We start from the raw sequence: 13339 nt of genomic DNA on the forward strand, positions 1-13339 counted from the left end.
GAAAGCAAACTGTTTTAAGGTTGCTAGATACAATCATCTACACAAATTTTGCTTTTTATTGATTAGTGTAAAAAGCACTGATTTTGCTGCTCTTAAGTAGGGGAGATTTGGAGTTTTTTTTTTTCTTTTTTGCTCTCTAGTGCAAAATAAGTGTTTACAAATCATTATATATTCCTTTTTAAAAACTCAGAGCAGAACAAGTTGAGGTATGATTTGTCACCCCCAACTACTCCAGAGAATGAAGATCATAAATTCAATCCCAGCCTAACACATCTTGATCCAGTCTCAAACAAATAAACAACAACAACAAAAAAACAGAAAACTCAATAGTTTCTTTCATTAAATATTATAATTGAGCACACATCAGGGAGAACAAATCCTAATCCATTCCTTTAATGAAAATTGAACAATTTCAAAATGTGGGAAAATATTTCATTCAGGTTTATGAAGGTCTAATATTTCCTGAAAAACATGAACAATAGAAAATCCTAAAATAATCTTCAGGAATTCACTGAGGGTTCAGCATCTTAAATGTCCTTTGAATTCAAAAGCTTTCCACTGTCAAAAATCTCAATTCATTTTGTATCTTTGAAAACTGATATATTTTCTTCAATGTAACACATGGCACTCAAAATGATAGATATATCTCTGATTTGGCAATTATGACCACCCCATGAATACCATAACAAATATCTTTACACCAAGTAAAATGATACGGAATTCATAATAACAACTTTCTGACATAAAAACTTTTATTTCCCTCTTCAGAATAATAATTACTAAATTTAATTAAGCATTTACGACTTGGTAAACACTGTTATAAGTGCCATATACTTACCAACTTGCTAAATCATTACAACAATTCCCTCTTATTCTTTTGTAAGTGGGAAACTGAGATCTAAAAGAATAATCTATCCAATGTTGCACAACATAAAAATGGTAGTGGTGAAATTTAGGCAAGGGAAAAGAGTATCACTGCTCCATACATTTAGTCACTTCTCTTTGCTGCCTCTCAAATAAAGAAATAATGAGTAGTTGAAATAATTATACAGAAAATAGTAAAAGTATTATAAAATACTTAGTGAACCCCACCAAATGAAATTCACAAATAAGATAATTGAAAATTCACAAGAATGCAGGTTTTTTGTTTTATTTTGTTGTTGTTTATTGAGATTTTGTGGGGTTTTTTTGTTTTGTTTGTTTTTTCAGGATTTGAACCCAGGATCTTTCCTGTGTGAGCTAAGTACTCTACCACTGAGCCATACCCCAGGAATGCAGATCTTGTATTAATATACTCTGATCAAAGTCTAAACTCATTGCAATTACTATTTATACAGTATTTGTATCATTAATAAACTGAGAAATGACCATGGGCTAAATAACATTATTGAAGTATGAAATCTCTTCATTCACTCCTTCATATCCATCACAGGCATGCAATCAGATAACCACTGTTTTGTACTTTATCCCTAAATGAGCAACATTAAAGATTACTAATGCCTCTTGGAACCAAAATGGCCTGTGAGAGATCATGTAAAATAACATATAATGGGTAGAGTTCTGGCACAAAATAGATAAATTGAAAGTGTTATGTAATAAAAGTTAGCAGCAGAGAATAATTTAAAATGGAAAATGCAGGGAAGGGGATTTAGTGGTAGAGCATTAACCTAGCATGCAGAAGGCCCCAAGTTAGACTTCCAACACCAAAAATACAAACAAAAAAACAGCCAGAAGGGGATGGGGTTGTGGCTCAGCACGCTTACCTAGCATGCGTGAGGCACTGGGTTAGATTCTCAGCACCACACACAAATAAGTGAAAATACAAGTCCATCAACAACTAAAAAATATTTTTAAAAAAACACCCAGAAAGTATAAAACATAAGTGACATAGTGATGTTGAGATTTCGATGTTTGATCAAAGTGAAAGCATATTCAGAATAACTTTCCTGAAGTTCAAATCCAAAAAGGTAATATCCTAGGAAATCAACCATAAAAAGGGAAAATGACATAGAAAATGACATATCAAATAAAATTTTGATTTTGAGAAAAAAATCAAGAGATTTACAATTGGTAAATACCTAATCCCACTCTCCACTAAAACTAAAAACGAACCAATGAGATTATAATAAGAAAAGAATAAAAATATATAAATATAGTAAAGTGAATCAAAATTTTAAGAATAAAAAATGTAAAACCTAGGCTTTCAGAAAATAATTATAAATTTAAAATAAAACATATTAAACAGTAATTATGAAAATTTAGACTTACTCTGGCACAATGATCTTCATTCAAATCGTGGCTGTCACCTATGTCCACCCCAACTGGACAAGGTGGAAGGCTGGGGCTGAAGGCTATGAGGTCGGTTTTGGACGGGACTTCTCCAGAACACACCCTCTGCCTCCTCTGCTGCGAGTAAGACCAGCTCCCTACTGCACTAGAAGACACTAGCTTGGGCTTCCCAGAAACGCACACGCCCTTGGTGGGCGGAGCTCCGCACCGCAGGGCGGTGTACAGCAGCAGCGTGAGCACTAATAGGCTGGACACCGCGCAGATGGCGATAATCAGGTACACATTGACGTCCATCAGCACCACCTCCTGGCCTGCTACGCCCACGGTCTCCAAAGAGGAGACCTTTGACGCCTGGCTGCTCTCCACGAGAGACACCAATATCGTGGCTGTGGCGGTTAGAGCCGGCTCGCCATGGTCCTTCACCAACACCAGTAGCCCCTGGCGTGGCGCGTCCGATTCATCCAGAGCGCGCGTGGTGCTGATCTCCCCAGTGTACAACCCTACGCGGAACGGGCTGCGCGCTACACCCGCCGCCATCAGAAGCTCATAAGACAACCACGCATTGTAGCCAGAGTCTGCATCTACCGCTCGCACTTTCGCCACCACGTGGCCCACGCCAATGGATCGCGACACCAGCTCGCTAACAGCAGTGCTTGCTCCTTGTTGCCAAGGTCCCAGCAGTGCTGGTGCATTGTCATTCTCATCCAGCACGAACACTTGCAGAGTCACATTGCTGTCCAGGGGTGGTACGCCAGCGTCCCGCGCTCTCACTTGAAACTGCAGCAGCTCCAGCTCCTCATGGTCCAAAGGCTGCAGAGCATACACCTTGCCGCTCTCTGCGTGCACTGACACGTAGCTCGACAGCGCACGCTCACCCACACGACGCTCCACCAGTGAATATAACACCCGCGCATTCTCCTGAGCGTCTGCATCATGCGCAGACACCGTGAAGATGTGACAGCCTGGCGGGTTATTCTCCTTCACGAACACCGTGTACTCGGACTGCGCAAACACTGGCGCATTGTCGTTCACATCTGCCACCTCCACCAACAAGCTGGCAGTGGCCCACAGCGAAGGCGAGCCCCCATCCCTCGCAGTCACCACCAAATCATACTCAGATATGCTCTCGCGGTCCAAGGCGCTATCCAATACAAGCGAGTAGTAATTCTTGAAAGTGGACATCAGCTTGAAGGGGACTTGAGGCGTCAGGGAACAGGTCACCTGTCCATTGGCTCCAGAGTCACGGTCTGACACGCTGATCAGGGCAATGACAGTACCGAATTGAGCGTCCTCCCGGACAGGCAAGGATAAGGACGTCACTGCAATCTGAGGGGCATTATCATTTTCATCCAAAACTTTCACTAAAACGGTGCAATGACCCGCCATTGGAGGGTGGCCTTTGTCCGTCGCGTCAATGCGGAGTTTGTATAAACTTACTTGTTCAAAATCCAAATTCCCTTGGGTTGTTATTTCTCCAGTGTTTGCATCTAGACTAAACTGGTCAGTAACCATGGGTGGAACAAGACTATTAAAAGAGTAGGAAATTGCCCCGTTCGTTCCTTCATCCCGATCAGAAGCATTCAGTCTCACAACTGTAGTTCCTTTGTCTGAGTTTTCGAATAGTCTCACTTCATATTCAGACCTTTCGAAACTAGGAGCATTATCGTTCACGTCCAGCACAGTGACCAGCAGCTGAACAGAGCCCGTGAGCTCAGGTTTGCCTCCATCGGTGGCTATCAGGAGTAAATTGTGTTCAGGAGCATCCTCTCTGTCCAAGGATTTTCTTATCACGAGTCCAATTTGTTTATTTTCATCACTGTTTGTTTTCGCGTTTAATGCAAAGTATTCGCTGGAACTGAGTTTATAGTTTAAGATGGAATTTGATCCAACATCTGCATCTGATGCGCCCTCCAGTGGAAACAGAGAATCTGGCAGCCTAGATTCATAAATCAGCACTCTTTGTTCCTTTACCGGGAACACCGGGGGGTTGTCGTTAATGTCCCTCACTTCCACCTCTACATGGAAAACCTGCAGTGGCCTGTCCACGATCACCTCCAGGTGGATGCTACATTCCGCACTCCGCCCGCACAGCTCCTCCCGGTCGATCCGAGAATTCACAAACAAAATGCCGTTCTGCAGATTTACCTCCAGAAGATCCTCGTGGTCCTTGGACGCCACCCGAAATAGGCGGGGCACCAGCTCTTCCAGTTCCAATCCCAGGTCCTGGGCGATGCGGCCCACGAAGGTGCCGTGCTTGGCCTCTTCCGGGACCGAGTAGTGGAGGTGGCCGCTCCCCGCCTCCCAGGCTATGAGGAGAATAAAGGAGAGCAGCAGACATCGCATTCCCAGTCTGCCTTCAGTGGTAAAATCCATGTCAAATATTTCTTGTGTTAATTCCATTAGAACATATCTTCTGAGCATAAAAATGAAATGCTGAATGTTTCCAAGTCTATTAATTCAATTCTTCTGAGTCCGCCATCATTCAGCAGTCTTGTAAAGAAGTAATAGGACGAACGGGTTTTGTATATTGGCTACTTGTAATTTCGTGGTAGACAGCGACATCATGCGGTTCCAAAGAGTAAGAAATGGATTCATTCAATGGATTAAAGTATCATTCTTTGGTAATTCGTATCTATATGTACACGTAGATATATACAATATACATAAACTGAGAATATCAAAGAATGCTAGTATATATATTTTTATTTACCTTAGTTTGAAAGTAAATCCTTGTCTTTATTATTTTCAAAGTCAGTGTCATCTTTCCTGACATCTATTATTAGAGGAAACTCTCTATTCATAGAAATACAATTTTTCTTCCAAAATTTTAAACATTTACTTTAAAAATTTAAATTTGATGTCAACTAGTTTTGGAAAGTTAGAAGTGTGGAAGGATAAGAAACTTGCCCATGTATGGCTGTCAGAAAACATAGTAATGTTATTATATATACATACATATACATGTATTATATATTGCTATAGGGAAATAATATAATTTAAAATTACCTAATTTTGTCTAAAAATTTAAAACCTCATAGATCATTGATGTCAAGTCTTTCTTTGTACCATAAATATCAATAATCTTAAGGTTCTTTTATGTAATAATAGAAAGTGAAATTTTAGTTAGCATTCTTTATGACATTTCTTAATTTCTGTGCAGCTTATATTACTCCTCCCACTTAAAATATTTTCATTCCATATATTTCAACACCTCAAATTCTAGTGTGAATTTTACACAGTATATTTTTCTACTCTTGATTCTTCAGTTGTCCAGAATGAGCTCATCCTTTTCTCTGAACCTCAGGCTCCTGGTATATCTTCTAAATGTTCTTTCTCATCCTCTTCCATGCTTCATCTTTCTAGGGTATCCCTAAGCCCACAACTTCATCTTTCCTTTCTGTTTCTGATTGTCACTTTCACCCATACATGCTGACTCCTTGAATACAATCTGTTTAATGTGGAAGAATGACTAGTCATTAATAACCCCCCAATTCAAATCTTCAAAATTCACATTTTTTTCTGAGCATAGTTACACATACCTGTAATCCCTGTGACTTGGGAGGCTGAGGCGGGAGGACTGCAAGTTCAAAGTCAGCTTCAGTAACTCAGTGAGTCCCTAACTTAGCAAGACTCAGTTTTAAATTAAAAAAAAAAAAAAGTCAAAAGGTGCTGGGAATGTAGCTCAGTGGTAAAGTATCCCTGGGTTTAACTTCTAATATCAAACAAATTAATTAATAATTCATCTTTTTAATACTACTAGGCATTGAACACAGGGTCTTTTGGAAGCTGGGCAAGCACTCTACCACTGAACTATATCCCTAACTCCATGCTTTTTTTTAAATAATGGTATACACATTATCTGTGTTATCCATGGTAACTTATTATTACTTCTTGCCCTTTACCAGGCTTATTCAAAAATCTGCCCACCGTCCACCTCACTTTCACAGACACCATATTTATGTGAATGAAGTACAACTCTTCATTGAATTTTACTGAACCTAGAAATGCTAAGACATGAGAATCACTTCAAGGTGACCTATGTTGTGATCATAACCCAATATTTCAATAATTACTTTCAATTATTCTCCAATATGAATTGTATTCTGCAGATGGTATAGAACACTTGCACTTTCTCTTCCTCAATACAGACTTTGGTCAAGGCAAATTTGTTAACATCTCTATCATTACCTGTAAAAATGTTGTCATATGTTAAAATCAAGCCCAAATATCACCTTCACCATTAATTCATTTAATGTCATCAAGTGAAGGTGATTTAATTCCTTTTTCAAAGAAGAAAATTAGAGTCACCAATAAAACTTCCCAAATGCAAGTGACCATCTCCACCTTTCTCCATAATTCTTATATACATTAAGTCTCAAAAGTGTAATATAAAGTTCTTCCTTCCATAAAAAATTGTTAATGTAATTAATGTGGATCCATTTTGCAGTCTTTTTCACAAATTTCCTATTGCAGTTATTTTGAACAAACAAGAAGTTCATTTGCTAATCAATAAAAACCCCCAAAAGGAAAGGTTCTTCTACTTAGGTGAAGATAGGTCTTCATAAAAATACATTGATCTGAAGTCTTCTGATTGAAGGTTTTCTTTAGTAGCCATTGTTTTTTATACACTTTGATCTCAGTTAATTGTACTTTCTACACTAAATTTCTTGTAAAAATGAAATAAAGTTAAGTATCTTACTTATCTTTCCATTGCAATTCTTAGCAATTCTCCAAAGCTTAATAATGCATGATTGGGATACCATTAATAATATTATTGGCTCCAGGTAGAAAATTATAAACCATACTGAAATTCATTATGTAAAATAAATTGATATGGAAAATAAAAATATTGACCTCCTGATAAACACCTTATACCTTGTCTTTATTTTGTTTATTCAAATAGTTCATTCTGGTAGAGGGAGATTATGTTAATAAAAAATATTCTTAATCAATCTTTCTATAAACAAGCAGCTCCTTCCCCCACATACACAGAAAAATTTAATAGTGATAACATAAGCTAAAGAGTTATTTCAAAATTAACTTAATTTTTAAAATGTTGGCAGTTGTTACCAGTGGCAAGAACCCATTCTCAATCTCTAAGATTTCCCCAAAGTACCTCAAATATTAGAAATATCTAATTAGTATGGCAGAAGGGTATTATAAAATTAAATGCATGTGAGAATAAAAGAAATTGGCAATGCAATAAAACAGGGAGTTAACATTTCATTATATGAAGCATGTAATATTTTCTGTTAAACCAACACTTATGCAAAAAATTAAATTATATCAAAAAATGGAGAAACATTTCTCATTATTTGATATGAAGAGGACTGTTGTGTGTGGCAAATTCTAATGTACAGTTTTGTGTAAACAACTCTATTTGTAAACAACAAACTCAAGAGAGGAGTTTGCATTAGAATACATTTATTTTTTTGTATTAGTCTAAAAATGAAAAGCAGCAATAAGTAGCACAAATTTCTAACTAAATATATTAGGAATTTTGCAACTGAAGGAGATCACAATTATTTCTCACCAATATAAATAATTTATAAATTGAAAAATATGCAAGTTTCAGGTGAATTAAATAATTGTTCCAGTAAGTGTTGATGTTAAGCTTTGGGAAAATTAAATTATCATATAAAATAATTATCATATAAACACATGGAACAATATAGAACTAGATAATAGAATGATAAATATCCTTATTTAATAAATAATGATCACAAAGACATCTTGTAAAGTGTGTGTGGGGGGGGAAACAAGATTTTTTAAAAATTTTCTTTTGCAGTGCTGGGGATTGAACCCAGGGCCTTATGAATGTTGGGCAAGCTCCTTCCCACTGAACCATATCCCCAACCCAAACAAGATTAAAATTGATACTAATGTTACATTTTTAAGGGGGTAAGAATTTTAGTGTATAAAGATTAAAAATCTGTAGAAGGATAACCAAGAAATAGAAATGTTTGAAGTGCTGAAAAAGGAATATAAGGAATATTAAGAAGCTTTGTGATGAAGGTGGAAGGGAAATTATATCTGTCCTCTTTTGTATTACTAGAATTTTAGGTGATAAAACATGCATTTCCTATTCAGTAGGAGACATTAACCCTAAAATTTTAAGCTGTACATAACAAATCCATAGTGAGTATTCAAAGTCAACTCTTTAGACAGAGTTGAAAGGAATACCACACAAATTGACTGACAAAAGAAAATTAAATTTTTATAGTGTAGTAAAAAAGTAATTGCAATTAAACAGAAAGGAAAAAAGCATATTTGGTGGAGTGGTGTAAAAACACTTTTGTGTAGTCATAAAATGAGACATTGGAATAAATAACTCTAAAATACATGTCTTACAATATTTCCCAGAGACTAAAGTGTTTAAACTCTAAAAAGTTTGAAAATATTATATGACATGGAAATAAGACAATTGGTTATCTATTTTAGTAAAATCACATAAAAATACTAACTACAAGTCATATTAGTGCAAAAATATCTCGAATAAGCTAGAATTTTTAAATAATATAATTTAAAGTATAAATTAGTACAAATATAAAAAATACAAGAAGCTGCTATAATAATTACTAATTAATTATTTTATTAATTATTAATTTTCAAAAACTAAAGAAATTATTGAAGAAAACATGCAATATGTAATGTTCAAGAATTAAGAGGGAAGAATAGGGTGAATAAGACTCACATTGTCTGTAGAGTTGGGACCTTGAGGTAAGCTGGGGCTGAAAGCCATGAGGTCGGTCTTGGGCGGACCTTCCCCAGAGGACACCCTCTGCCTCCTCTGCTGCGAGTAAGACCAGCTCCCCACCGCGCTGGAGCACACCAGTGTGGGCTTTCCAGGCTTGCAGGAACCTTCGGTGGGCGTCGCAGAGCAGCGAAATGCTGTGTACAGCAACAGCGTGAGCACTAACAGGCTGGACACCGCGCAGATGGCTATGATCAGGTACACGTTGACATCCACCAGCGCAGCCTCCTGACTCCCGGGGCCCACAGACACCCGCGAGTAGGACTTAGGCACCTGGCCGCTCTCCACAAGAGACACCAGCACTGTGGCGGTGGTGGTCAGCGCTGGTTCTCCGTGGTCCTTCACCAGCACCAGCAGACTCTGGCGTGGCGCGTCTGCCTCGTCTAGGGAGTGCGTGGTGCTGATCTCGCCAGTGTACTGCCCTACGCGGAACGGGCTGCGCGCGACACCTACCAAAGGCAAGAGCTCGTAGGACAGCCACGCATTGTACCCCGAGTCAGCGTCCACCGCCCGCACCTTCGCCACCACATGGCCTGCACCAACTGACCGCGGCACTAGCTCGCTAACAGCGCCGCCTGCTCCTTGTTGCCAAGGTCCCAGTAAAGCTGGCGCGTTGTCGTTCTCATCCAACACAAACAGTTGCAGAGTCACGTTGCTGCCTAGCGGAGGCACACCAGCGTCGCGCGCGCTCACTTGAAACTGCAGCAGCTCCAGCTCCTCGTGGTCCAGAGGCTGCAGCACATACACCTTGCCGCTCTCCGCGTGCACTGACACATAGCTCGACAGCGCACGCTCACCCACACGACGCTCCACCAGAGAGTAGGACACCAGCGCATTCTCCTGAGCGTCCACGTCACGCGCAGACACCGTGAAGACGTGGTAGCCTGGCGGGTTGTTCTCCTTCACGAACACCGTGTACTCCGGCTGCGCGAATACTGGCGCATTGTCGTTCACATCTGCCACCTCCACCAACAAGCTGGCTGTGGCCCACAGCGAAGGCGAGCCCCCATCCCTTGCAGTCACCACCAACTCATACTCGGATATGCTCTCGCGGTCTAAGGCGCTATCCAGCACCAGCGAGTAGTAATTCTTGAAAGTGGACATCAGCTTGAAGGGAACGTGAGACGTCAGGGAGCAGGTCACCTGCCCATTGGAACCAGAGTCACGGTCGGACACGCTAATCAGGGAGATGACAGTACCCAAGGGAGCGTCCTCTTTGATAGGCAGAAAGAGGGAGGTTATGGCCATCTCAGGAGAGTTATCGTTCACATCGAGGAGTTTCACTATTACTTTGCAGTGTCCTGTTAATGGGAATGCACTTCTATCTACCGCATCAATATTAATTTCATACAAGTTACAGTCTTCGTAATCCAGTTCTCCCTTAACTTTTATTTCACCACTATCAGAATTAATTGAAAATTTAGATTTTACATCATCAGAAACGAGATTACTGAAGAAATACGTTATTTCCTTATTGCTACCTTCATCAGCATCTGAGGCGTTCAGTTTAATAACCAAAGTCTCATTCGGTGTATTTTCCAACATTTTTACATTGTAAATGGGTTTATCAAATTCTGGGGCATTATCATTCGCATCCAATACCTTGATCAATAACTGAACTGTACCTGTTAGTTCAGGTTTTCCTCCATCAGTTGCAATTAGTAATAAACGATGCTCTTGTGTTTCTTCTCTATCTAAAGGTTTCTTCAAAACTAGCTCTAAAACCTTTGTTTCTCCTTCATTTCTTTTAACATCCAAGTCAAAATATTCATTAGGATTCACTTTGTATCTCAATTCTGCGTTTACTCCTATATCCAAATCAGATGCGCCCTCTACCGGAAATCGCGAATCTGGCATTCTTGATTCTAAAATATTTAATCTTTGTTCTGATCGAGAGAACCTAGGCGGGTTGTCATTAATGTCTCTCACCTCCACCTCCACATGGTAAACCTGCAGCGGTTGGTCCAGGATCACTTCCAGGTGGACGTTACACTCTGTGTTCCGCCCACACAGCTTCTCCCGGTCGATCCGAGAATTCACAAACAAAATGCCATTCTGCAAATTTACCTCCAAAAGTTCCCGGTGGTCCTTGGACGCCACACGGAACAGGCGAGGAACCAGTTCTGCCAGCTCCAGTCCCAGATCCTGGGCGATGCGGCCTACGAAGGTGCCGTGTTTTGCCTCCTCCGGGACCGAGTAATGGAGCTGGCCGCTCCCGTTCTTGCATGCTGGGAGGAGCAGCAGTGAGAGCAGCAGGCGCCAGGATCCTGGACTTCCTCTTTGGGAATATAGCATCGCAATCTCGGGATCTCGTTGCACTTCTCCAATCTCTAGTGCATCGCCACAAAATATCTTCTGGAAATTCAATCCAAATTTACTTTTTTCCCCCAATTCCCTCGCCTGGTTGATCTTTTGTAGCAGAGCCACAAATGGAAGGTCTTTTTCCTTCCTGTTAAAAATGTACTCACCGTATGCTTTGTATGTTGGAGGAGGGAGAAAAGATTTGTCAGTGTCTAGCGACATCATGTGGATGAAAGGGTAAGTATTTTTCCATGTTTTGCTTTATTTACCTTATGTTTGTCAAATATTTATCAAATATTACCCAATTTCAGTGACATATTTTCTATGACTCTGTATATCTCCTTTCTCTAGTCAAAATATTAAAACCTAAATTGAAATGAATCAATACAAGCACATCACTAAAATATTAAAAAAATCACTTCTGAAATCATGACACCCAAATCCCTCCTAAAGTAATTTGCAATGTTCTATTTTATTTAGTTAAGGGTTTATATATTTCCAACTGATAAAAATATTTTTCCCAGTACCAGGTATTTTTTTGGTATTAACTATTTATTTAATATTACTATATAATTGTCAAAATAAATAAATATTTTGAGCTTATCAAAGATCATTAAATGCTTTTGATCTTTTAAAAAAATTATTTGTTCTTTTTAGTTATATGTGACAGTAGACTATTATTTTGACATATCATACATACATGAAGTATAACTTCCCATATTTGTGGTGGACATGATGTGGCAGTAGTGGCTATTTTATTTTTGGTACTGGGGATTGAATCCAGTGGGGCTTAACCACTGAGCGAAGTCCCAAGCCCTTTCTAATTTTTGTTTTTTATTTTGAAATAGGGTCTTGCTAAGTTGCTGAGGCTGGCTTTGAACTTGCAAACCTCCTGCCTCCACCTCCTCAATCACAGGGACTACAGGCCAGCCGTTTTTTATTTTTATTTTTTTTACTTTGAGATAGGACCTTGTTAAACTGCCCAAACTGGCCTCAAATCTGTTAAGGTCTGTAAACAAGTCAGATTGGCACCTGTTATTTTGCCAGAGAAATGTTAGAGTCTGTAAACAAGTCTGCATGGCACCTGGCCAAATGCCAGAAGGAATGGTTTGTGAAGTAACAAAAGCAAGCCATTAAGTGTGGAGATTCCTTATTGGTTGACTGCTGTATCTATTTTATGCTAATTAGATAAGCTGTGTGAAATGTATAAATATCACTGGTGTCCTTCAATAAAGGGCTCCCATTCCTGCTATATCAAGGTACACAAGTCATTCGTCACCCCCTGGTTATTTTGCTGCAGCCGGACTGCAACAAAATCCTCCTGCTTTAGCCTCCTTAGTTGCTGGGATTACAGGCATGTACCACCAGGGCTGGCATAATAACATTTAATAAAATTTTGATTTTTCTTTCTCTACTTAGATATCTTCTTTAAATTTTTCCCTATCATTTTAAAGGATATGTACTACCTCTGTAATTACTCATTAAACAAATTTTTATTCTAATTTGTAATGTTTAGTCCTGAATTTTTATTAATGTTATTTTTAAAATAACTGAACTATTTCATTTCATGACATCCTTTCCTGAGTTCCTTTTTTGGAAGTCTAGTTTCCAAACTAATGAAAATTTTGTTCTTTATGTTTTTTATAATATCACCACTTTTGTGTTTACTCAAAATTGTGATATGAAATTTCAATTTTCTAGAAGTCAAAATATACTAAAACAATTTTTAGTATATACTAAAACAATTTTTAGTAAGCATCTTGATACTATTTTTTATTTTTATTTTTTTAATTATACATAGGCACAATATCTTTATTTTATTTATTTATTTTTTGTGATGCTGAGGATCAAACCCGGGTTTCACATATGCGAGGCGAGCACTCTACCACTGAGCCACAACCCCAGCCCCTGACAGTATTTTAAAATTAGACATATCTAGACAGCATTTCTCCAAGTTGCTATTACTGTATAATTTGAATAATCATATCTCTTGTA

The 13339-nt window shown here is 38.8% G+C and overlaps 2 protein-coding genes across 2 annotated transcripts; both read right to left on the minus strand.

The window, feature by feature from the left end:
• Window positions 1-2214: 2214 nt before the first annotated feature.
• On the minus strand, window positions 2215-4701 carry LOC143400437 (protocadherin alpha-6-like). The gene has a single exon (XM_076857666.2). It carries the CDS (start codon window positions 4687-4689, stop codon window positions 2215-2217), a length of 2475 nt encoding a protein of 824 aa, XP_076713781.1. The 5' UTR covers window positions 4690-4701.
• A 4249-nt stretch (window positions 4702-8950) lies between these two features.
• LOC143400438 (protocadherin alpha-5-like) lies at window positions 8951-11338 on the minus strand. Its single transcript, XM_076857667.1, has one exon. The coding sequence runs from the start codon at window positions 11336-11338 to the stop codon at window positions 8951-8953; it is 2388 nt and encodes a 795-aa protein (XP_076713782.1).
• Window positions 11339-13339: the final 2001 nt, after the last annotated feature.

Source organism: Callospermophilus lateralis, chromosome 5 (genome assembly GCF_048772815.1).
Source record: "Callospermophilus lateralis isolate mCalLat2 chromosome 5, mCalLat2.hap1, whole genome shotgun sequence".
In the NCBI taxonomy this organism is placed as follows: domain Eukaryota; kingdom Metazoa; phylum Chordata; class Mammalia; order Rodentia; family Sciuridae; genus Callospermophilus; species Callospermophilus lateralis.